The sequence below is a fragment of the Melopsittacus undulatus genome, chromosome 7 (genome assembly GCF_012275295.1).
Source record: "Melopsittacus undulatus isolate bMelUnd1 chromosome 7, bMelUnd1.mat.Z, whole genome shotgun sequence".
Classification (NCBI taxonomy): Eukaryota; Metazoa; Chordata; class Aves; order Psittaciformes; family Psittaculidae; genus Melopsittacus; species Melopsittacus undulatus.
Genome location: NC_047533.1, coordinates 51,323,247 through 51,348,957, shown reverse-complemented (window position 1 = coordinate 51,348,957; position 25,711 = coordinate 51,323,247). Strand labels below are relative to the sequence as shown.

Here is a 25,711-nt window from a genome sequence, read left to right as displayed (position 1 = left end):
ATTATTTATTTAAATCATTTAAATGATTTAAAGTATTTAATGTTTTCTGTCTGTGACTCTGTACTATTTTCTTATACTTAAGAGTTACACACCATTTCTCATGAAGTGTTCCCTTGCCAGGTCTTCATGTTATAGAAGTAACACAAATATCAATCAATCTTTCCTTCTAAAACCATGTAAACTAGCACTATAAAGATGTAGTGTATGATGTGAATAGTCCTTTGGCATTTATTGTAATTCAAATACTCTGAGCTCACACAAATGTTATGAGAGCCATGTCAAATGCACCAGTGGGACATCAGTATTTTAAATACAACCTAGTTCCCATAAAAATCCATATATCATGACATTCTTCTCATTTACACCACTTCAGTGAAACTGTTGGTGATGTGCACTTCTAGCAATATCATTCATATAAATGAAATGGTAAGCAAATAGATCTCTTATCATGCTGATCAAATGTGTGGGGTTTAAACACCCTATGGGTTTTTCAAAACCCACAATCTGCTATGCATAAAATAACAAGACTACTGAAGTAACAGACTCCTCTGAAAGCAGAGCTCAGATGGTTCTTGAGAGACCAGGTAGATAAGCTTTTTTTCCCAGTGCAGGATCAGCTGTGTATCATTCCTGAGAGATAACTTGTGCTCATGGGCCTCTAATGATAATCTATTCCTTTACCATTTCAAACTGTATTATACTGTCAAAGTTAATCTCCTCAGAGAGACTAAATATCCCACTCAAATGTATAGCTACTTTTCATGCTGCATATCACTGCTATTTTATAACCTTTGTCCTTCCCACTGTGAAGTGTTACTTTTTGTCTTGCCAACTGTATTCCTGTTTCCACAGCCACTATGGTACTTGCCTTTCCTCTACCCTCAAACAGCAGGATATTGCTAACTCACTTTGGCATCCACTGTTCTTTGCAGGCTTTTTTTCTTTGGCAGAACTGGTTTTGACTTGTCACTTGCCATTCTATGGCGATCACTTCACTCAGCTGCACTCCAGTTTTTGAAAGCATTCCACCAGACTGTCAGGATCATTTTCCAATCCCCTCTTTCAGTGTGCTTTCCACCCTCCTGCTATCTGCACGTTTAATGAGTGTAGTCTGTTCCAACATGAAAGTCATATAGTAGATGACTCTACTATGGATTGTGCCCAACAGCTTTAGGGAGAGAAAAACATGAGATACATTTCAAAACAGGGTGTTGATCTATATGTTTGTTTTAGCCAATATACCATGCACTGAATTTCTCAAAAGTACCTAGTAAAATACAAAAGGAGAAACACTTTTTCCACTATTCTATTTATACCCTAAATGGAATGATTGTTGTTCCATGTTATGTCCCTGTACTCAGCACTTGTGAGGCTGCACCTTGAATCCTGTGTTCAGTTCTGGGCCCCTCACTACAAGAGAGACATTGAAGTGCTGGAGTGAGTGCAGAAAAGAGCAGCAAAGCTGGTGAAGGGTCTGGAGCAAAAGTGTGGTGGGGAACGGCTGAGGGAACTGGGGGTGTTTAAGTCTGGAGAAGGCTCGGGGGAGACCCTATCACCCTCTACAACTACTGAAAGTAGGTTGTAGTGAGGTGGCAGTTGGTCTCTTCTCCCGGGTAACAAGCAGTAGGATAAGGGGTAACTGCCTCAAGCTGCACTAGGGGAGGTTTAGATTGCATATTAGGAACAATTTCTTCCCTGAGAGGGTGGCCAGGCATTGGAACAGGCTGCCCAGGGCAGTGATGGAGTCACTGTGCCTGGAAGTGTTCACAAACGCTGTAGATGAGGCCCTTAGTGACATGGTTTAATGGTGGCCTTGGCAGTGCTGGGGTGAAGACTGGACTTGATGATCTCAAAGGCCTTTTCCAACCTAGTTGATTCTATGATTCTGTATCAGTAGCAGTATCTGGTAGAGAAAATGTAGTGGAGTTTGTCTGCTAACTCTTTTGGTGTTGACACCACCCTCATGCCTCATAGTTAGCACTGCTGCCTGAATCTCTTTCCTCATACAAACTTCTAGCACCTCTGTCCCCCATTCCTCATAAATCATTACCAAATATGTTGTTTATTTAAATATTCTGTCAGCAATGTGTAGAGGGAAGCAATGTGAGTAGCCTTCTCTTTAAATTACTTAAGGTCTTACTATAATTTGTTTCAGAAGAGGTTTATTCCCCCCTGCCCCCCAGAAACCTCAGAAACTAAATTTGCAACTCAGGAAATCTGCAGCTCTAGAGACAGAAGAAGATTTGGTTGGTTTCATTATTTAACAAATTTATTTGATATTTAACAAATACATATGAAGAATTAGCATGTATTTAAAAAAGTGCAGCTCACAAATATGGAATGGTTAGCATCGAAAGGTAACAAGGGACAGTGGCTAGTCCCTTATTATTTGAAGCATTTTACACAAAACAGTGGATAACTTTAGTATTACCCTGTAATGTTTATACACACATACATGGATGTGCTTTCATTTTTGCAAATGCTGTTGGACTTTTAATATATTTTCAGCACCAAGTTCTACAGAATATTACAGCATAACCGTGCAAAATCTTCCCTGGAGAACAGGATTGTCACCGTGAGCAGGTCATTCTTTGAGCAGGTCACTGCCTCTCTCAGTGCTGAACATTGGACCCAAAACTCTATAATGCCTTTTGATCTCTTTTGAGGAACTATTATCCCAGTCCATAGCCCTTTGAGCTTCTGGAAACCCCTCAGTGCTATCAGCAATTACCCAACACAGCATGAATACACAAATGAGCTACCAGAGGTTAACAAATTCCATCTGCTCTGACAACCTACAGTAGCTTCTGCACACAGAACTCACTTTGGCCTGCTATGAAAATTAATTGTAATTATCCTAACTGCTTTTTAAACATAAAACAATAAGACTGCAGGTAATGAGATAACACCAATATAACTTGTGAGCTGTTACAGCTGAGTGCTAGCACCTTCCTACTGAGAAAACACTGTAAGCAGTTCCTCCCAATAAACAATGTTTCCCTAATACTGCCTGTGTCTGCACAGCCTTAATTTTATACTAATGACAAGCCTCAGAGAAAGTAAGCAATTATCCCAGTAACTCTGTAATAAATATAAACCCATAACTAGATTTGTGCAGGATTGGGACTAAAAACCAAATTCCTTTTTGAAGAAAATCTAAACCTAGATGAAAAAAATCGCTATAAAATAACTGTGTCTTAAGTCAACTCTAACTTGAACTTTACCAGTTACTTCAAACTTGTTTATTTATCAAACATATATAAAATTATACATGTTCCTTTTCCAGGTTAAATAAAAGTGGCTCATTCTCCTGAGTAAAGGCTGGTGATTAGTGTCATTTTGGCACAGTAGGTAACACATTATGATTTCAAGTCCATTGGTGTCCTATATACTACCAGAGCCCTTTGGTGTTGTGGCAGCCAAGTGTTCTCAGTGACACTACTTTTTGTTAGTTTATAATTTATAATTCATACAGTTCATGACACAAGATCTTACAAATGACCATTCCTCAGTTTACAAAGGTATGCAGTATATTTACTTATGTGAAAAGTGCTCTACTTGATATGCAGCAAGTGAGGTTTTCCTGTTGGGAAATGGAGAGTCCTAATTCAACTAGTAGCTTGTAATTGTCTTGATGCCATTTTCCACCTACCCCTAAGGGAAATCCCATAAATTTAATAGCAGTGGCATTAGCTAGTTCTTGAACTTGATCTTTTCAATTTTGGCATTTCTTTACGTTTTCTGCTGCTGTATCCACCAAAGATGTTAACTCTCATACCTAACTGTGATGTTAACTATTAAGGCCTGATCTTCCTTATCAAATACCAGATCATAGAATCACATCATAGAATTGTTTGGGTTGGGAAGGACCTTAAGACCATCCAGTTCCAACCCCAATGTCATGGGCAGGGACACCTCACACTAAAAGATGTCACCCAAGGCTCTGTCCAGCCTGGCCTTGAACACTGTCAGGGATGGAGCATTCACAACTTCTTTGGGCAGGTGGTTCCACCCTTACAGTAAAGAATTTCTTCCTTATGTCTAACCTGAACTTCTCCTGTTGACATTTAAACCCATTAACCCTTGTCGTATCACTACAGTCCCTAATGAAGAAGCATCCCTGTAGGCCCCCTTCAGATACTGGAAGGCTGCTATGAGGTCTCCACGCAGCCTTCTCTTCTCCAGGCTGAACAGCCCCAACTTTCTCAGCCTGTCTTCATACAGGAGGTGCTCCAGTCCCCTGATCATCCTCGTGGCCTCCTCCGGACTTGTTCTAACAGTTCCATGTCCTTTTTATGTTGAGGACACCAGAACTGCACACAATACTCCAGGTGAGGTCTCACGAGAGCAGAGTAGAGGGGCAGGATCACCTACTTCGACCTGCTGGTCACACTCCTCTTGATGCAGCCCAGGATACGGTTGGCTTTCTGGGCTGTGAGTGCACACTGAAGCTGGCTCATGTTCAGATCCGAGATAACTCGCACCCCAACAGCTTCCTGGAAGTGCCGAGCTCTGCCATCCTCGCAGCGCCGTCTGGTGGTGACCCGCCGCTGCTTCCTCTGCACGCTGCTGTGTGCGCAGGGCTCATAGCTGCCCCGCTGCCCGCCGCAGCGTGATGGGACATAGAGGGACACTTTCTCGCCCCTTTGGTAGCGTTCGCTAGCTGAGCAGCACTGCAGGCTGAGCAGATAAGTTCAGAGTCCCTCAGGTTCTGCTCGGTTCCTAAAACATCGCTGGTTTCACAGCTGAACAAATAACTATGTTTGAAAGTCTAGCAAAGGTATTTATACACAGCAGAGGAAAACACTGCCAAGTGCCAGCAAGGAGGTACCAGTATAAACCTTCCCCCAGATTTATCTTTAGAATTTCCCTTGCATAGTTAATTTAGATTGGGTATAAGGAAGAAGTTCTTTACTGTGAGGGTGGTGAGGCACTGAACAGGCTGTCCAAGAAGTGGTAAATACTCCATCCCTGGCAGTGTTCAAGGCCAGGTTGGACAGAGCCTTGGGTGACATGGGTCAGTGTAAGGTGTCCCTGCCCACGGCAGGGGCGTTGGAACTGGATGATCTGAAGGTCCTTTCCAACCCTAACTGCTCTGTGAATCTATGATCTCCGCCCGTAACGAGGTTTGCAAGAAAAACGCCCCCAGAGGCTTCCAACCGGCTGTTGACGCTCCTGCTCCGCCATTACCGCCGGGCGAAGGAGTGAGGGAAGGAGCCAGCTCCGCCGACCACCGCCCCATCCCCAACACCTCCCCTCGCCACACACCCCCAACGCGCATGCGCCCCAGGTCGGGTCGGGGCTTCTCCTCTGTTCCGTCTCCTCCCCTCCCGTCTCCTTCCGCCGGGTCCCTCCGCAGCCGTGCGCCATGGCGAGCGGGGTGAGGCTCCTCGCGCTGCCTGCGTCCCGCGGCCCCCACGCGCCGGACCCCGGCACTGAGGGAGCCGGGTCCCTTCCTCCGTCCCTGGGCGCCCGGTGGTGACCGCGCCGCTTCCCGGGGCTGGGGGAGGTTCTCGGGCCGTTGCTGGTTCGTTCGCTCCCGCCTGAGCGGTGCGAGCGTGGAGCGCTCGGCGAAACGGGGGCACGGGGGTTGGCCTGGCGTGTCCTCAGTGCTCCGCTGCGAGCATCAGGTGTGCGCGGCGGAGCACGGTGCCGTTGGTAGCGCGAGGGAGGCTCCGGCTATGAGTGTGTGCAGGTCGGGAGCACAAATCCCGGCGTTGCTCCCCGCCGAGTGTTCCAACCGGCTCCCGCGCACGCTTCCTGTCCCGGAGGGGTTCCAGTTGTACGCTCGGAGCGGTGGTGGAAGAGCTGAGGGCTTCGGGCAGCCGTGGCTGTAACCCCGAAGGAAGGGGAAACGGGATCACTGTGCGCGGGGCTGGGAAGGTGCCGGCTCCCCGGCACACATGCGGTCACTGCAAGGCAGTGAGGAGCGGACCGGCAGCTGCGGTGGGTGGGAGATGGTCGGGCACAGTTCACCCCGTGCTCCTTCCTCTGTGACTGTTGGGTGGGAGAGGAAATAACGGGTGCGTGTTTGGGATGCTGCTGCTTGGCAAACAAGGGCGATCCTGGAGGCCATTCGCCAGCAGTGGCGCCAGTACGTTCTCAGTACAGCTAGACTGCTCTCAGAACCCCTGACTGGCGAGTTCACTGCTTTAAAAACACGGTAGTCTGAACCTACTGAATACTGCTTGAAGTACTGTGCAGCATTTCGATGCCCCAGGCCTGAGCGGCCTGCGGGATCTCGCTTGAGCAGATGCTGAAGGCTGGTCCAAACCAGCGGCAGTTTCTGAGTGGATAGGGCAGCTGCTGTCTCTGCTGAGGGCTTGATTTCATCTTGAGTGAGACAGAGACAGCTGATCATGTGTATAGCTACAGGCAACTGAACCATTGTGTTCCTCTGCTAATATATTAATAGAGAAAATGAAGAGCTTTATGGGGCCTATAAGGATGCTGGGGAGGGACTCTTCATTAGGGACTGTAGTGATAGGGCAAGGGGTAACGGGTTAAAACTTAAACAGGGGAAGTTTAGATTGGATATAAGGAAGAAGTTCTTTACTGTAAGGGTGGTGAGGCACTGGAATGGGTTGCCCAGGGAAGTGGTGAATGCTCCAGCCCTGACAATGTTCAAGGCCAGGTTGGACAGAGCCTTGGGTGATATGGTTTAGTGTGAGGTGTCCCTGCCCATGGCAGGGGGGTTGGAACTGGACCATCTTAAGGTTCTTTCCAACCCTAACTATTCTATGATTCTGTGAAAGTGATTGTGTTTTAGTTTTGGTTTTTTTTTTTCTTCCAGTTATTGGCTTCAGTATTTTCAGCAAAGCAACAGCAGGAAGCTTTGAATATTGAGAGATCAGAAGATGGGGCTTTTCTGATACCCATTCTGAAGAGTCATGGGGCCTTTATGGCTGTATGAGTTGACTGAAGTTTCAAAAGCCAGCTTCTGTAAAAGTTTCTGAATCATAAATTACTATTTTAAAATACATTCCCAGATCTATAATGTTAGTTTTAGGAGGATTGGAACTTAACCCATAAAGAGACATTTCTCCTCTCTCTAATTCTGTGTTTAACTAAGCTTGTGGAAATTCATACTTTAGGAATACAGTCTCGTGAAAGAACAAGTGACTTCATGAGAGGAGGATGAGGGATAGGTTGAAAACGGGTAAATCATTTACCTAATGATGGCTCCTCTTCCCTTTTGTGCCTTGAATTTAGATTTTCTGGCAAAATCTTTCGTATATTTAAAAATTAGGGCAGAATGCCCATACTGTGACTCCACAGTTAGTTACTGTGTTGCATTGTCCTGGGTTCAGCTGTAGCAGTTCTTTTTCTCCTTCTTAGTAGCTGTGGCAGTGCTGTGTTTTGGCATCAGTCTGAGAGGAATGCTGATAACACCAGTGTTTTATTTGTTGCCAAGTAGTGCTTACCCTGATGGACTTTTCAGTCTCTCGTGCTCTGCCAGTGAGGAGGGGCACAGGAAGCGAGAAGGAAGCAGAGACAGGACTCCTGACCCATTTTAATACTTCAGTACCACCTAAGCACTCCTGGGTTTGTTATAGTTTTTGCTCAGTAAGAGAGAAATCCAGATTTCAGATCTTGGGTTTATTTATTATTTGGCTTCCTGAAAGCAAACATAGGGCAATTAAACCTTTGTGTTGAAATTATGAATTTCAGCTCTGGGATTCCTTCCAAAAGTGTTTAATTTTCTCACTTGGCTGAACAAGAATTGTTGTAAATGAACCATACAACAGATGTCCTCTTGTTGTTGTTGTCTTTTAGGTTATTAAATGCAAGGCTGCTGTTGCTTGGGAGGCAGGTAAACCTCTGTCTCTTGAGGAGGTGGAGGTTGCTCCACCAAAAGCTCATGAAGTTCGTATCAAGGTAATTATATCAATTGTTAGCTGTATACACTGTATTTTGGGAGACCACGTACTGAAGCTGAACAATTTGTTTACCAACAGAAGAAATGTTGAACATTTAGTAAACTAGCATCTCAGCTGGCTTTACAAAGAAGGAAATTATAGTATTTAGCTCTTATGTTCATGAAAACCACTGGGATTCTGTGGCTGTGATTTCACAATCTGTTCTAGTGATCATGGCTAGTCTTGGGGATCAATTCCAGTTGTTACCAGCTGAGCTTCCACAAAACATGTGAACTTGGATCACCTTTGATCTTGTTTGAAGGCCATCAGCTTGTGACCTGTTGCAGCTGTAACAAGCTGGATTTTACTTCAGTCAGGCCATTAAGTTACTGCCTGCTGAGCTGTGATTTGGTCTCCTGTATTCCCCATACCCAAGTTTCTGGTTTGATCGGGACTTTCCAATAGCCCCCATCTGCCCAAAAGTATACATTAAAGTGAAAATTATCTCTGTAGAAAAGGTATCTGCATGGTACTTAAGACTTAACCTGGATTTATGCAGTACTGAGAGTTCTGTGTGGTCTTTCTGGTTATTTCACCTTTGAGAGGCTAACTTCAAATCTGAGCTGCCAGCCTGCTTTGAGATGACTCCATGTACTGATTTCTAGCTTTGGGAAACTAGATGTCTGATCTTCCTGATCTTCTGCTAATTTCATGTCAGAATTTAGTTGATGGAAATGAGGAAAGATGTACTATCACTTTACTTCTTTAAAGTAAGAAAAAGTGCCTTGACTTGGCACTCCTGTGCCTTGGCAGGAGTGAAATTATGTTGGCCATAACACAAACGCTGCCAAGATTGGCACATTTGCCCTGAATTTCTGACCGAAGGGAAATACTTAGATCTGTGCTACTGTTCTGTTCTTCAAGTTGGCCTCAGATTATATTTCTTTGCAGATAGTTGCCACTGCTGTCTGTCACACCGATGCCTATACTCTGAGTGGTGCTGATCCTGAAGGGTGTTTCCCTGTGATCTTGGGTCATGAAGGAGCAGGAATTGTAGAGAGTGTTGGGGAAGGAGTAACAAAAGTAAAGCCAGGTAAGAAAATATCTTACAAGTGTTCTGCCTTCCTTAAAGTGTTTCGGTACTACAGAGTCAGCTGTCAAATTGGGCCACTGAAGTGCTATATTACAGGAGTTATATTGTCTTATTCTAGTGTGCATGCCTGTGTACATTTCTCTTGTCTGTGAGATACAACACAGCTCTATTCAATGTGCTCTTGGTTTAATGCTTGAAGGAACCCACCATACCAATTTCTTGCTTGTAATTATATGCATATAGTTAGAGGTTTTGGTTTTGTTCTTTTTCAAATTATAGTTGTTAACTCTTGGTTTCACTGAAGGCTTTAAAATTATTAATCATGTCACTCACTGTTGATTTGGGATTGGTTTGTTTTACAGTAACATTCCTATTTGTTCTGGAATGATGAACTGCTCGGTATCTATTCAGACATGAGAAAAGTGTTCTATCTAGCACTCTCTGTAAACAGTGCTACTGTATACCACAAACAGTTCTTGATACACGAAGAAGCTTTTAAGTGAACACAAGGTCACATAAAAGCCATGAAATCTTAGTAACTTAATTTTTTCCTATTACCTTGCTTGATGTGATCCCTAGCCACAGAGTATTTTTTTTCCTTTCCTTAGGGGACACTGTTATCCCTCTGTACATCCCCCAGTGTGGAGAGTGCAAGTTCTGTAAGAATCCTAAAACAAATCTGTGCCAGAAGATAAGGTCTGTATGCTTTTTGACACAAAATATAGTATTTGTTTAATGTATACCTGTTCTAGTTGCCTAAAGTAATAGACAAGAGTTATCTGTGGAGAATAAGTCTCTTGAGGCATCATTTAGTGACTTGGAAAGTGTGTTTTAGGGAGTCAGTTATGCGCTATTTTACATTCTTCCCTAAAGTGATTGCATTTTTTTTTTGCCCTTTAATAAATCTGTTTCTCTGTTTTCATGTACGTGAAGGTGGAAACTGCAAGCTTGTGTCCACAGCTTTGAAAACATAAATGCTCTGACTCCATATTTAATCCATACTTTAGGGAAGCACTTTAGGGAGGTATGCTCTTGTGATTGAACACCAAAGCTATCAAGTGTTACAGAATCATACAAAAAGCTGTTTTCCTTGACACCTGCTTCCCAGCTAATTTCCACCTCCCATTCTGGAAAATAAAAAACCTTCCCAAACCGAAACAAAACCCCCAGTGACACAGTTGGCTGGTGCTAAGCAAGGAGGTTTACTGAAGAGGTGAAGATGGGGGTGTGGTGTTGTGGCACAGGCAGCTATCATTGGTAACCAACAAGGTCAGCATGTTGATAAACTCAGTTTCTTTCAGTGCTTCCATGGAGGAGTTAACAGCATGAAGTTTTAAGAGTTCAGTATCTAATTTCTGTGATCTCCTGGGTTTATTGGAATGACTGAAAAATAACAGTGCAAGTGTGCAACTGCACCTCTGGTTTAGTTATTTAATGGATACTGTCTGCTGGGAGTATTGACTGCTTACAATGCTGATTGCACTTTCCTGTCTTTGCTTAAGAATTACTCAAGGGAAAGGAGTCATGCCTGATGGTACCAGCAGATTCACTTGCAAAGGAAAGCAGATCTTCCACTTCATGGGAACTAGCACCTTCTCCGAGTATACTGTGGTGGCTGACATCTCAGTAGCCAAGATAGATGCTGCAGCACCTCTTGATAAAGTGTGCCTGCTGGGCTGTGGCATCTCCACTGGCTATGGGGCTGCTGTTAACACCGCCAAGGTAAAGGCTGGGGTTGTCTCTGGCTTTTCTCTGAAACTGTATCTGACCCAAAGTACACAGATAGCTGAGGGACTAGATTAGGACTGTAAGCAAGGTGTACCAAATTCTTTCCTCTTCTCTTCAACTTTTAGCTAAGTTGAAGTTTAGCTAAGAATGTCCAACTTCTTCGTAAAGGCCAGAAGAACCTGATGTCCTTTAGAGGAAATCCAGGTAGAAGAATCTGCATCCCTTTTGATAGCAGCTATATATAAATTACTCTTCCAATTCATCTTAATCTTGCTGCAGGTCTGATAGTTTGAAACTCAGGGTGAGGCAGAGCTGGTAGGTGAGTGTGTATGAGTCTCGGGCAGGTTGCAGGAGTTCAGTCTTTGGGCAAAAAGAAAAGCTTCATACCTAAAGAGCCTTTGGATGAAACTTCTGTATAGTTTCCCTTATCTAAGTGATGAAGTCTCATATTTGCTTTCATGTTTGTTTCATTATGTTAACCTGTGTCCCCACTCATGTGGAAGGATGAATTTTCTTTGTGCTTCTAATGTTTTTTCTCTTATTCCTAGGTAGAACCTGGTTCTACGTGTGCTGTCTTTGGTTTAGGAGGAGTTGGGCTGGCAGTTATTATGGGCTGTAAAATAGCTGGAGCATCCCGGATCATTGGCATTGACCTTAACAAGGATAAGTACGCCAAAGCCAAAGAGTTTGGAGCTACTGAGTGTATTAGCCCTGAAGACTTGAAGAAGCCCATACAAGAGGTGCTGGTGGAGATGACTGATGGTGGTGTTGACTACTCATTTGAGTGCATTGGTAATGTTGGAGTCATGGTAAGTGTCTGCATAACAGTAGTATGTAGAGAGTGGGCACAGCTGGCTGCCACTTCAGCTAAATAGCAAAATTAGCTGTGTTCTTGTTACAGCAAACATGCCATACTAATTTATTTATTAAATAGTAATGATAACTGCTATGAATAAAAGGTCATTTTAGATCCAATCCTAACTATGCAGTGAAAACAGATGCTAGTTCTTAGGTTGAAAATGGCACTTCAAGTTATAGAATCATTGAAAATAGTTTGGGTTGGAAGTGACCTTGAAGCTCAACTAATTCTAACTCCTCTGCCATGGGCAGGGAAATTTACAATCTTTTTTTTTTTCCTTAATGGGAATTCTTTGAAAACCTGAGTTTTCAGATTGAAAAGTTAACAAAACCCACAACAAATATATTGTACAATGAACAGTAAATCTCAAGGACCACTCACTATTTTCCCAATTCCTCAAATAATGAATATAACCTTTGGAAATGCAGAAGTACTATGGAGTGTAAGGCTAGGTTTTCTGGAATTCCAACAGCATTCCTGTCAGTAACATGGTCTACACAATCTCTGATTACAGTGTATCCCAACTCCCAGTGGGAGTTCAGAGTAACTTTGGAAACCAGATGGGATGTAAAAAGAGGAAAGTGAATGGAAAAATTAATGCTATTTTTAGTGTATTTATTGTTCCTTAAATGCTAGTGTGGTAATACATTAACTGGGGGAAAGGAAGTGCAACCTTGTGTTGCCTAGACTGGCAAAACATCAGCAATACATGCTCTGCTTTTTCCTACTTATCTGTGAAGAGGGCTGCCTTGGAAGCCTGCCACAAAGGCTGGGGAGTCAGTGTGATTGTTGGAGTAGCTGCTGCTGGTCAGGAGATCTCCACACGGCCATTCCAGCTTGTAACTGGGCGGACATGGAAAGGAACTGCCTTTGGAGGTAACTTTCTTTTTGGTATGAGGATGATTTATTATGGATTAAAGCTGGGAGGAACACAGCACCTTGCAGGAACACAGCACCTTGCCTTTGCAAGAAAGGTGCAGCTGATAGGCTGTTTGTAAATGCTGTGTTGACTTCCAATATTAAGACTTTGAAAAGCTGATATTCCTACAGACAGGCTACAAATAAACACAGTGCGATATCTCGTGTTTTGAGGAGACTATAGCTATATGCTATTCGGTACTAAAGGAGCACTGTAGATTGCTTTATCACCCAACAAAGGTTTGGTTCAGTTTGGTCCAGTGAAATGACCTAGTCTTTAGGAAGATGAGAACTCACATGAACATGTTTGTGTTGCTTAATCGCTGAGCAGATTGTAGGGCTAACCTGAGAATGTGCTATAAAGAGCTTTACAATAAAAAGCAGCAAATGCTTGATCCACATTTTATGCTGTCAAGCCAAAACCACACTGCCACTTGCAGAGCTACTGATTGCCTGGGGATTCGGTAGTTGCTGAAGATCATGGAAATATCCAAACTTGATGCTATTATTACACTGCTCTTTCTCCAAGTAATATGATACTTAATTGGGTTATAAAGATACATATTGGTGCTGACAGAGATGCCTCGTGCATGCTTTCCTAGGGCCTTTTTTCAAAAGGGCTCCTGTTATATTGAATGCAGAAATACCTAGTGAAAGTTAGTGCACTTAGATGTTTGAATAATGTGTGCTCTTGCCAGACCTAGCTGTTGTCTTGCTTTCTTTAATGCCTGCCTAGAGCAGGAGGTACAGATATGTCACTGATCTTAGTTCCTTTTCATATGTATCACACAAGTGCCTGCTTGAGATTGTATTTCTTTTCCTTCTGTTTTTTCTGAGGTGGGTGGAAAGGCAAAACACAATCGTGTGCTTTGTGTCTTTCAGGCTGGAAGAGTGTAGACAGTGTACCAAAACTGGTGACTGACTACATGTCCAAAAAGATCAAGGTTGATGAATTTGTGACTCACACCCTACCTTTTGACAAAATTAATGAGGCTTTTGAGCTGATGCATGCAGGAAAGAGGTAATGTTCATAATACTGAAAGGTGCAGAAGACATTTCTTGATGAGACACTGTCAAAATACAGATTCCCCACTCAGTATCATGTTTTAAACAGGGAGGATAAAAGCTGACACGTACCACACACATTCATTCAGAGCTTTTAGGCATGTGCAGAACACAGGCATAGAGTAAAAAGGAAGCAACAATTTATAAGGGAATTACACAGAAATGTAAAGCTGATGATGGGGACAAGTCTGTCTTGGGCTTCCAATACTGCTAAAACATTCTTCCTCAGGAGACTGAAGTTCACATTCATACATTTGTACAAGTCATTAAGGTATTATTTATTTTAGTTAAATAATAGATTTCAGTGTATTTTCAAACTACCTGGGCTAGATTACCAGCACAGTCAATCACTTGGAATGATCTGTTAATATGCTACTGAAATAGTAACTGTGTTCTTTACCTCAATGTATTCCTATTTTGAGTAAGTCAGTTAACAGTAACTGCGTTTGTACTGCAATTGTAAAAACAATTGGAAACACTGCATCTGTGCAAATTTCACCCAGCAGTTGATCCCCTTTGCCAGTTACAAACTTTTATTTCCTGCCTGAGCATGTCCTATGAAACTAATAATGGAAGTTATTTAAAATTCTCCAAGCAGCCAGAAGAGGGAATGCCTGTAAATATAAATGTTCCTGAAAACTGACACTCATAGTTTGAAAAAGCTTCCACTTTGGGTGTATTTTACTGGGGGATAGACTATTAGAAAAAAAAACCAACCAAATATACCAAGCATTACCAACCCATTTTTAACCAGGATTTTTAATAAATATTATAGGCATAAGCATAACTTCATTCTTAAAAGAGACAAAAGTTAAATTATGTCTCAGCAATGAAAGGGAGGGAAGAAAGGGGAGAAAATGGACTTGCTGGTAACTCTTTTTTCCTTTTCCTTTTGCATTTTAAGCATTCGAACTGTTCTAAAGCTTTAGAACCAAATGTGGACCTTCCAGTTGACCAGCAACATGGTAACTCTCCTTTTATAATGGAACTTCTGATAGAATCACAGAATCGAGCAAATGCAAACTCACGGGGACTAGGAAGAGGATGTATTTTAGGGTGAGCATTCTGAATGTTAAATAACAAAAACAATCAGTAACCACTGAATAGTGTTATATAATTAGCACTGGTTGTGGAACTTGTTCTGCAAATTCAATAGTTAACTCTATTAATCTACTTAATAAAAGCTTATTTCTAAGCTGTGTTGGAATTACTGAGCAGTAAGACTGCGACTATGATTGCTGTGTCTTGACTGTTTTCCTCTAATGAATTACAGTATGTGTGTACATGACTGAGCATTCTTCAGCATCCATAGGAAATGATGTGTGATTCATTACTCTAGGCAGTCTGCTAAGCACAGCTGGGTCGAGAAGCAGCACTCGTGCTGAAACTGTACTGAGAGAGTGGCAAGAACTCCTGCCAGTTGTCAGGATTCTGAGGCTGCTCTAGGACTCCTAATGATGTTCCACCCAGCTCTACCTTGAAGCCAGCTGTACAGCAGAATGTGGTTGGATGTATGACCTAAGTGGCCAGCTGTACCCGTGTTCACTTGGGAAGTCCCTGTTCTGCCTTATTACAGTACCTGTAGGTAGGCCTGTTGTAAAGATGGTGGCACAGACTACTCTAGTCACTTGCCTTAGTGGTGTCATCTAAGACTTCATTCAGTGACAGTTTTGCCATTTCCTTAAATGTACTGGCACAGTTGAAGCAGCCTTTGCAGCCAACACTGATAAACAGTGTGGGATTGTTATCACTATTTAGTTAAGCATGGAATGTTAATATTAGAGCAACAGTCTGCTCTTGACAGATGCAGGGGAACAACAGTGAAGAGGCATTGTTTCATAAAAGGCATCAGGGTTTTGTGGAATTACTTTGGGTTTGTTTTTTTTTTTTGGAGGGGGAAGGCTTAAATCTTAATGTTGGAGTTGCAGATTTTCTCCTTAACTATAGTTGAAGTGATCTTTCTGGATAAAACTTCTTTGAATTGAAACCTGGAAGCAGTGCCACACATCCAGAAAAACACAGAGGAACGGCAGAAAACAGACTGCAGAGGCAGAAAGGCTATCCAGTTAAAGGGAAGTTGTAACAGCAAAAGTCACTGCTTTTCAATGACCCAAGGACACTGCTTAAGAGAGAAGTTTCATGTTGTCAGGGAGCCTTGTCAAAACAACTCTGAGAGAAAACCCTGAGTGCAAACAAAGGTCTTATTAGAAGAAGTTCTCTCTCTACCTTACTCAAGTCACTGCTGTACAACTGGGACAATTACATCTTTCTTATTTGTCATTAGCAAGGTATCCCCTAGAGCATTCTAAAAATAGTTGACGGAGCTGCTTTTCTAACTTCATTTGAGGCAGGGTAAACAACGTTAACTCCTGGGAATGTCATAAGAACTCAGTTTTGAGCAACCAGAAGAAATAAAAAGTGAGTTTGTATGAGGAACATGAGCCCTCCACCACAGCAGTGAAGTGGCAATACCTTATAGCTTAGAAATGCTGGCTCAGAAATGATTAAACAAATCAGTGGAAACTTGCTGTCACGCTGTTCCACTCAGAGTATTCTGTAAGATGGTATCAACAGAAAATTATCTTAGCTTCTTAACAAAATTACCCCCAACTGGATCTAACAGATTTAAAGTATTTATACTATAACAGTTGTTCCTCTAGGCTGTGCAGACCAGATCAAGAACATACAATCATGTTGTCTGCATTACATTATTACTTAATCTGCATCTTAAGAGTGGAAAGCTAGTCTTGTCATACCAAAGTAACAACAAAAGACATTTAATGATAGCAGGGCACTCAAAGACTTACAGGTTCTTCCCAGCCTGAAGGACTGATGGCCTAGCTGTTACATAGCAGCTTTCAGATGACTTTGTCCTGCAAAGCAGTTGATTCAATGGAGCATGTTGGAAATAGTCTCTCTGAAGTTGCTGAGCTAGCAACAGGACTCAAAACTCAAGAGCTTGTACCCCATTCTTGGTGATCAGGGGAATGAACTGTACCATCTGTAAGGATTTAAGTGGACAAAATGTTTCCATCAAATGACTATGTGAAATGCGTATATATTCTGCTGGCTGTCATGCAGAAGATGCAGCTTGTTCCCTCCCCTCATCCTGTTACTTTTATTCAAAATTGGCTATCAGCTCTCTCCTCCAATATTCATGTCAACTTGCAGAAGCAGCATGAAGAGTTTCCATATTCTCTTATATGATAGTAAGGGGAATATACTAAGAGCGTGCTTCAGAATGGATTGCGGGAATGTGGTTTGTTTTTTTTTTTTTTTTGCAAAAGTGTACAATTTATTAAAGTTTCATTAGAAAACAGATTTAAGTTGGGGTTTTTGTTTTAAGTGAATATCAACTTCTGCAAGAATCAAAACCAGGTAATTTCCCAAATCCAGTACAAAACTAGTATTTTCAAGCAATGTTCCAGCTAGAGTGGTAAGAAAATAGACTTTCACAATATTATAAAGCAAGTTTTGTGCTCCAGGCTGATGTGCCGTCTCCTGTTGAAAAACCTGGTGTAGATGCTGGCTAAGCTTTCTACTTGTTTAAAAATACTGTAGTAGTATGAACCCAGTATAAACAATTTTTCTATTATTTCAGTTTATAGGAAGAAATGCACAGCCTTAGAGCTTACCTATATTAAAAATATGCAAGTGTTAAATTTGGTTGTATTGGTACAATGACAAAAGAGGTATTCCCGTGGCACACATGCTGGTTTAAAGATTTTTGACTGGTTGCTTGCATATACCATTAGGGCTTGCACTAGTGCAAGCAAACCTGGTTGTAACCAAGAATGTCACATCTGGGTTGGATCACAAGAAGTTATTTCTGTTAAAAGCAGCTGCAACTTTTATTTTATAGACCAAAAGTGAAGCCTCCCCTCCCCCCCCCCCATCATACACACACATATAGAAAAGGCAAGACCATTGTAACCATTCAATTGAATGATATGGTGGGCAAACCTTCAGGACAGTTGTCTCCTCAATACATCTCATTCAACACAGGTAATTCCACTCAAGTACTACAGTCTGTTCTGTTAAGATCTGTACACACACACGCACGCACGCACTCCTTATGCATCAGTTCAGGTCACTTTACTGCATAATTAAAAGCAACAATTAAGGTAATGAAAACATTGCAATGATGCTCTTACAGCAACAGAGGTCTGAGGCACTCAGGGCAGAGAAGACATTTTCTGGCAAATTTGGTATTTGGTAGTACACGAGTCCAGTTCTGTGAAGCACTAACCCCTTTCCCCCACCTAAATTCCGCAGTGCTAAGGGGAGCCAAGGGTATGCAGTACCTCATATGCTTCGGTCTAATGTGGCAACAAATTCATCAGACATCATATAAAAGGTGTATTTTATGCCCATGATTGTGTGATTTAATGTCTGCATTGGTTTTGCTATTTCTTGCATTACAGTTGTGTAAGACTTAGTCTGCAGTGGGGTCTGAAACATTTTTCATTACAATTCAGAAGAAATAATAAATTCCCTCAGCTGAGACATCAAAGATGGTGGAAAAGACCTAAGTGGGTATGGGAAAAGAAAGGGTAGAGAGAAGAGAGGCTTAATCAATCCATAGCCTTTAACAGACAGTTTCCAGCTCATCATTACCCATGAACAGAAAATATAGGGGGATATATATACTAATGTTGTCCACTCTATACCCAGTCTGAGGGAAAAAAAGATTATTTTCATAGCTGCCCCCTAAGCATTCCCAAAAGCATGAAACTCACTTAACTGAGGGAGGGAAAAACATGACCTGTTTAGGAATTACCAAACAAAAATGAATACAGCATCAAAGGTGTTTCATTTGCTCACAGACTTGTTTTGGGATATGCATGTACTTGTTTCATTGCAAGTCTTGCAAATCCCATCCCCCACAGCTCTGTGGAGGTACCTTTAAAAAAAATGTCCCACAGTTCACACACTCAGGGATCCCAAGAATCTTGGGATCTTTTTGGTACTTGTTTCATTCCTTTACCTAGGCAAGTCTGACACATCAGCTTCACTGAGCTTTTGGAGCAGGAGACTGCCTGGAAATACTGCTTTGCTGAGAAGCAGCTTATTCCAGGGAGCTGCATATAAGACAGAATGTATTATTTTTCCCTGTAGAAAGCCCATACTATCAAATCTCCAGCCAGAGAAACAAGTCCTGCCATTAACAATGTGTCACCTAAGTTGCAATCACCACAAGAGCCATCACAAAGGAGACTGGAACAGAAATAAAAGTAAGGGTAGCCTATTCTTGGCAACATGCATGTGTTTTCTCCCTTTCTGCCCCCTTTTCAAGTGATAAACAAGGCCCAGCCCATTAGAACAGTACCTCCAGAAGCAGGAGCAAGTCTTTGGAACTAGAAATGCTTAAAATCTCAGGTGCCACTTGCATCCCAAGAGTGACAGGGCACATTGAAGTGGTGAAAAAAACCTGGATCCCAAAATATCAAGTCCCAGTGGGAAAGGTTACCCACACTTTTCTAGCTAGTATCATGGCAGTAACAGAAGCAATTGTGGGTCTAATTGGAAAAAAGGTGCTAAACAGGTAATTGAAATAAAAAGAAAAATACAGCATGAGTGTTGTAGGTAAAGCAGGAAATTCTTTAAATTCTTCTCCACTTTCCCCAGGTTCTTCTAGATATTCCTCTTATCTAGTCACTGAGAGCAAAGTAAATGCTGAAATCTATTCTGTACTCTTAAAAAAATGCATAGTACAGAGACACAAAAATAAAGAAAAAAAGGATCATTCAGCTCCACCTGCTCAGTCTAAACTTTCACTGGGACATGAAATGGGGACGAATACTATCCAGCCGCCGCGTCAGGATCTCACAGCCTGTATCAGTGACCAGGAGTGTGTGTTCAAACTGGGCAGAGCGCTTTCCATCCCTTGTCACTGCAGTCCAGCCATCAGGCCATGTCTCATCTTGCCAACCACCTGAAAACATAAATGGTGACTTTTGGACTGGTTTTTAGTAACAGACACAGTTCCCCAAAGAGAAATGAAAAACCTATCAACTGTACCGAATAGAACCAGCATCCTATTCCACCACTACTGAATGGTAAATACCAGTACCCAATTTACTCTACTGCTAAATTGCTCACCTTCACAGATCATTGGCTCAATTGTAAATACATGACCTGGCTTCATGACTCCAACGGCCTTATTTTCTGCAAAAAGAAAATAAATACTCGAGTTAGAAAAAGGGATCTCATCTTAGTAAATGAATGAATCCTTGTCCTAGAATAATACAGCAGGAATACTGTGAAGTCAGAAAAGCTCTTCAGAGATGACCCGCTCACTTGTCCATTTTTAATTCTACATTAAGATCTCCCTAAGTATTTTCCTTCTCCCCCTGCTCCAACACCACAGTATTTACTCAAGGAGTTTAAAATGAGTTCCTTTCTTTCTCTCGAATAACTGGAGTTCAACTCCAGTTCTATGAAAACACTGAACAACTGCAGTACAGGAATTTCTGCAGACTTCCATGATGAAAATCATCATTAAAAAAATCAATACAAATAAGAAGCACTTAAGATATTCAGAGAAGGTTTGAAACCTCTTAATTTGTTTCCACTGAATCATTAACTCAAATAAATTGTCCAAATATGATTTTGGTTAAGTAATCCTGTGATGCCATTTATGAAAGACACGCTGTCCCCTTTGTTACTCTGCATAATGGGGTCATAGCAGTGTCAGAGTGAAAATACTGCATGTCTTTAGCAAACATAAAAAGGCAGAGAATTCCAAGGCATCCAGGACAGTAACACTAGAAATTTCCAGTGTGATATACACCAAAAATGTTTATGTGGAGGCACATGAACTGATGCAGAGCACATCTCTAGGAGTGTAGCTTGACTGAAGAAAGGCTTCAGCCCTTTTCAAAAAGCCTTTTACTTACATCTGGAAATGGCATTAAGATTTTGCTTAGGCCTTCTAAGGATAGAAACACTTGCCCCTTCATGTCAGACAAGGACATTTAAGGGATTAGCTGAGAATTCAGGCAAAAACATTAAGCACTTACCCAGTACAGACAAGAGCTAACACTATCCATTTGTGTAGGCACAACTGTCTAAATATCTAATAAATTCACCATATTTAGGTTCATAAAGCATGCAATGGTCTAGAGTTCAGAAAAACTTATTTCATGAATGCAAAAATGCTACCTTGATGGCTGTCAGGTAACATGCTACTTTGTTAGAATCAAAGAAAATAGTAAACTGGGGGCACTCAATTCAAACCACTTCTTGTCTACAGGACAACTCAAAGGGAATGAATACTCACTGGCATAATGCGGCACGTTAGGGGCCGTATGGAAAAGTTTATGGATTCCATGCCCACAGTAGCTCCGAACCACTGAAAATCCATTAGCTTGAGCATGTTTCTGAATAATGTTTCCTAGTTCTCTGTACCGAACACCAGGTTTCACTGCAAAATTACAGAGAGAGAGATGCAAATTTATAGAGCTTGCTTTCAACTTCACTAACCAAACACCACACAGGCTAATATCTCTGTAGTGCTCACGGCTTGTGTGAACATCTGTTCTAGAATGCAACTTCCTATCATCACTTAATCCACCAAGTACAAAAGCGAGTGCAGTAACATGGGAGAGAGAGGAAAGTGTCTCATGTAAAAGAAAATGAAAGAATAAGAAAACTCCTTCACAAGAACACTACTTTCTTCCTTTTGTGGATGTAAACGCTCATATATTAAAAGGACATTGAAGTTTGAAACTAAAGACAATGAAAGACTTTCAAAGTCCCTGCCCAATCCTAACTATTCTATGATTCTATGCAGGGGGTTCGGGCTAGATGACCTTTGAAAGCCTCTTCCAACCCAAACTGTTCTATAATTCTATGAAAGTACCTGGTACAGTGCTTTTTCAATGAATGCATGAACTCTATTTCAATACACACTTATCTCTCTACTACTATGTGAAAAGTGTGCACAGATCAAGAGGAAAAATTATTATACGTGAAGGACCAAGAAGGGGGAAAAACAAAATGGGTATCTCTACAAGATGGCAACATTAGTGGCAACATTGCGGCAAATAAGAATGTTCATATGCAGGGCTAACTTTTAGTAAGCCTTAAGAGTTAAAAGAGTTTGAAACTGACGAAAACTATGTGAGAGAGATCACTTTGAGCACTTGGACAAGGCAGTAATAATGCCATAAAAGCAACAATGCCTCCTCCATCAGCCAATGAAGACGCATACCAAAAGCAACCTTCAGCCACTAAAAAATAACGTAAATGCTATTTCAAGATCATTCACAACTCCCTGAACACATGCTGCTCCTTCAGGAGCCAGATGTAGTGTGGTTATGTGGAGCATCTTAAGCAGAGTTCACATACACAGCTAAAACTCTGTAAGAATAAAGCCACTTAGGAAAATCCTCTGCTAACTTAAACAACTACAACTTAAATCTGTAAGTTGAATTTACAGAAAATAAAGAAATTTGGACTATTGGAATGTGCATACTTTTCCTAAAATAACAAAAAAAATTAAAAAGACCTGGTGAGAAAGACAGGAAAAGTCAATCTGTTTTTTTTATGCTATTAGTTGTGAAAAGTTAGAAAAACAGCTAGGACACTTGCTGTCAGAATTCCTACTAGCAGGGAATATCTAACACCCATTAGAACCTGTTACAGCATCTAGAAGCTGGTGAAGTTACACCGAGAATTTAAATCTTATTATAATTAACACGAAGGTGGATTTCTGTCATAGTTTATACATCAGGATATGAAAGATAACACATGTAACATTTGCTATAAGAATAAAGTACAGGAATAAAGATAAACATTAGTCTGATTTAGCTTTGAGAAACAAAGTGGCTATTTTAGAACAGTAATCCCACATAAACAGGTAATTTATGTTCTTCACAGCTCAACTCTGCAGTACTTTCTTGATCACACAATGGATATTCAAGGCATCATTCACATAGATTTGCCTTCTCAGCTTGGCTAGCCATCTCCAAATTATTAACCAAAGTAAGCTACTAGAGTATTTTTTTGTTTCATTTACTTTTGATTAAATGCAAGTTTAAAGACTTCAGATCTAGCACCTTAAACTTCAGTCTTCAAAGGCCTTGAAGTCAGTAAATTTTACTGGGGATTTTAAAAACCTGCAGGGTATAAAAAAATACAGATAATACAAATATTTCCAGGCACTTGGGAGATTTCTGGTTTATTTTCTCCATTTGTCTAATAGAAAATAATATATTCCTTTGCGAATGAAGCTGAACATGACATTTTCTAGCTACCTTTCTATCTCTTGGTATGTCTCGGTGAAGCTGCCCTGACCTTTGTAAGCAACATAATAGAAGTTCTGTGAGTACTGAAGGATATAGATCTGTCTTCTCGTGCATAAAGCTGAAAATGAAAGCTCATAATTAGCTTTATGAAATAACCATCAGGTTTGGAAGGGACAGATATGTTTAAATGTTCAGAGTTTTTTGCCTTATTGACTCATTGTGCAACATTGTTCAAATTATCAAAGTAGAAACACTTTGTTTTTCACGTTCTTTAAACGTCTTGGTTCAAGGATGTCTTATTCATCTAACAGTCTAAAAAGGCTGTTTCCATTTAAGTATTATCATATGTGGATCAGCTGAACATCAATTACATTTTCCTTGTCAACCCACATTACAAGTAAAAGTTGCAACACCACCCACAGAACTGTGCCATTTGAAGAATCACTGCATTATACATCATTTGCTGGTGACACACACTAACACTTCCGTGTCCTACAACAGAAATCACTCCCCATAGTAGCAAACAGAAGCATTCATGGTTGAGAATTGAAACCAAAACGCTTCAGGCCCCAGCCAAAGGGTTTACCTGCATCAATGGCCTGCATTAGGCACTCATAAGTTGTTTGGACAAGCCTCCTTGCACCCTCATCAACTTCTCCAACATAAAATGTCTCGTTCAGATCTCCATGGTAGCCATTACGATAGACAGTAATATCCACTGCAAGGAATACAAAAATACTGTAATATTAGCACTGTGTTTCTCACTTTGTCTCTTAAAGAGATGTGAAAGAACTCCTATGCATGTTTAGAGTAGTTATACCTTTGCAAAAACTGCAATGCTAAAACCCACTGCTTCCAGCCAAGAAGGTAATATTTCTTCAACACTGAATACACAGCAACATTTTCAGTAGTATTCTTGACTAAGAAAATTACGCTAAATTACTTGGAACTTTTTTCTTCTTTCAAATGAAAGAAATTAAGCATTTAGTATCAGGCAAACAGCAAGAATGAGAAGGGCATGCTTAAACAACCAAGGTTTAGAAGAACATATAGTAAGAGTTTAGAACTATGTTGCAGCAAAAATCTTGTTTGCTTTGTGTATAAGGTTGGTTGTAAACTGGAAGTGATATAACTCGGTCTTGAAAAATAGCAGCATAAGTAATTGCAATGAGAAAAACAAAGCTTTTTTTAGTTTAAGTCATTACAAAAAAAAGAAAGATACGCTTTTTTTGATTAAGAACATCCATACAAGATGCTTGCTGCAAATAGTCCTTTTACAAAACATGGGAACAGTCTTACCAGTTTAGACATAGCTGACAACTATTTTAGTATCCTGTCTTTTATAGCAGACAAGTGAAAAATTAGTCATCATATATAGCAAACTGTCATGGGTTCAGCAGTAGCTCATGCTCTGCCAGGGAGGAGGGGAGGCCAGGAGGAAGGAGAGACAGGACACCTGACCCAGGCTAGCCAAAGAGGTATTCCATACCATAACACGTGATGCCCAGGATGTAACTGGGAGAGGCCCGGAAGGGCTGGAGCTCTGGGGAGGAAAATGGAGGAGGTATGGGTCGATGCTCGGTCGGGCAGGGTGGTGTGAGTTACGGGTCAGTGGCTGGTGAGGTGTTGTATTCTCTTCGCTTGTTGTTTGCTTTATCATTATTATTTGTAGTAGTAGTAGCAGTAGTGATTTGTGTTATACCTTAGCTATTAAATTGTGCTTATCTCAATCCGTGGGGGCCACATTCTTTGGATTCTCCTTCCTAACTCTCCGGGAGTTGGGGGAGCGAGGGGGAGAGTGAGTGAACGAGCTGTGTGTGGACTTGGTTTAAACCATGACACAAACACAAGCAAAATATTCTAGATTTGCATATCAAGTTGATTTCCTGTGGTAGAATGGGTATTTCTGTGTTTATTAGGCTTTTGTCGGTAGCCTGGTAGGTCTAATAGCTGTACCGAAACCAATAGCCCTCACTGGTCCATACCCATGAGGGAAACTGTACTTGGCAATAACACTTTAGGAATATGTTGCATGAGTCCCTTAGAGAGACCAGTACAACCTTGATAGGAAAATGTGGGGAAAAAACATTGGTGTCAGCAATATATCTGTACTGCTGGTAAATGTTTAAGAATGAAATTAACACTGAACAAAACCAATCCTGCCTGCTATGGATGCGTGCACGTATAAGGTTACACTATACTCACTGCAGGATTGTGCGGGACTACTGGAATGTCACCTAGTAACTAGCAACAGGACCCTGGTAACTTATCCAGGTAAGTTTCTTGTGAACCGTCTATCAGAGCTCTTTAGCACAGTGTCCAGAATACTTGCTGCAAAGAGGCTGTCTCAACAGGACACGTCGTTACAAGACTTTCTCTTGACATTACCAGATTTGGCCAGAACATCTCACTCACTTGCATGTATATGAGCTTTGTTTAAGAATCTGCTCCCAGGGAACAATATGATTAAATGTTATGACATCTGCTCAGAGCAGGGTGTTGGACTAGATATCACCTGCCAGTACCTTCTGGATGACATTTTCCTGTGATACAAAAACCTGTTTTGGACTCTGACATGGCCCGCTTTTGCTTCCAGTAGGCTAGAAAGTTTTAAGTAAAGAGAAATATGGGCACTTCCCTCTACTGTTCACTGGGCACATTCCCTCTGAAGTCCTTTTTCTATCTCCTTTGAACACCGTTTTATTCCTTATTGTAAAGTGGCTTTTGAGCCACTTCCTTAGAAAAAGAAGCCTACAAGACTTGGAAGCCTTTTGAGCCCATAGGGAAGGGATGTTCTACCCATAAGATGTGGACCATTTTGTAACAAGACCTACTCAGCTACAAAAGAGCAAGCTAGTTGTTCTTCACCAAAAGAAAGCAGAAGGCTAAAAGCTTGGGCAAATGCAGTCAAGGCAGGGATGTGAACAATGTATGACTA

At 41.4% G+C, this 25,711-nt stretch overlaps 2 protein-coding genes across 2 annotated transcripts in view; one reads left to right on the top strand and one right to left on the bottom strand.

The window, feature by feature from the left end:
- Nucleotides 1-5,300: 5,300 nt before the first annotated feature.
- LOC101871066 (alcohol dehydrogenase class-3) lies at nt 5,301-14,743 on the top strand. Its single transcript, XM_034065000.1, has 9 exons — nt 5,301-5,380; nt 7,777-7,878; nt 8,811-8,952; nt 9,561-9,648; nt 10,455-10,674; nt 11,229-11,489; nt 12,280-12,415; nt 13,340-13,478; nt 14,427-14,743. The coding sequence occupies exons 1-9, from the start codon at nt 5,369-5,371 to the stop codon at nt 14,449-14,451; spliced, it is 1,125 nt and encodes a 374-aa protein (XP_033920891.1). The 5' UTR covers nt 5,301-5,368; the 3' UTR covers nt 14,452-14,743.
- Nucleotides 14,744-17,882: 3,139 nt separating this feature from the next.
- Nucleotides 17,883-25,711, bottom strand: part of METAP1 (methionyl aminopeptidase 1) — a 27,031-nt gene continuing 19,202 nt past the window's right edge. Inside the window, 4 exon segments of the mRNA XM_034064999.1 lie at nt 17,883-19,457; nt 19,625-19,690; nt 20,805-20,948; nt 23,360-23,491. Coding sequence (XP_033920890.1) covers nt 19,297-19,457; nt 19,625-19,690; nt 20,805-20,948; nt 23,360-23,491 — 503 coding nt within the window. The 3' untranslated portion in view covers nt 17,883-19,296.

Excerpts from the sequence above, each read along its gene's own strand:
- LOC101871066 (XM_034065000.1), top strand. Across the intron at positions 7,879-8,810 it reads CTCATGAAGTTCGTATCAAG|ATAGTTGCCACTGCTGTCTG; the intron begins GTAATTATATCA and ends ATTTCTTTGCAG. Across the intron at positions 10,675-11,228 it reads CTGCTGTTAACACCGCCAAG|GTAGAACCTGGTTCTACGTG; the intron begins GTAAAGGCTGGG and ends TCTTATTCCTAG.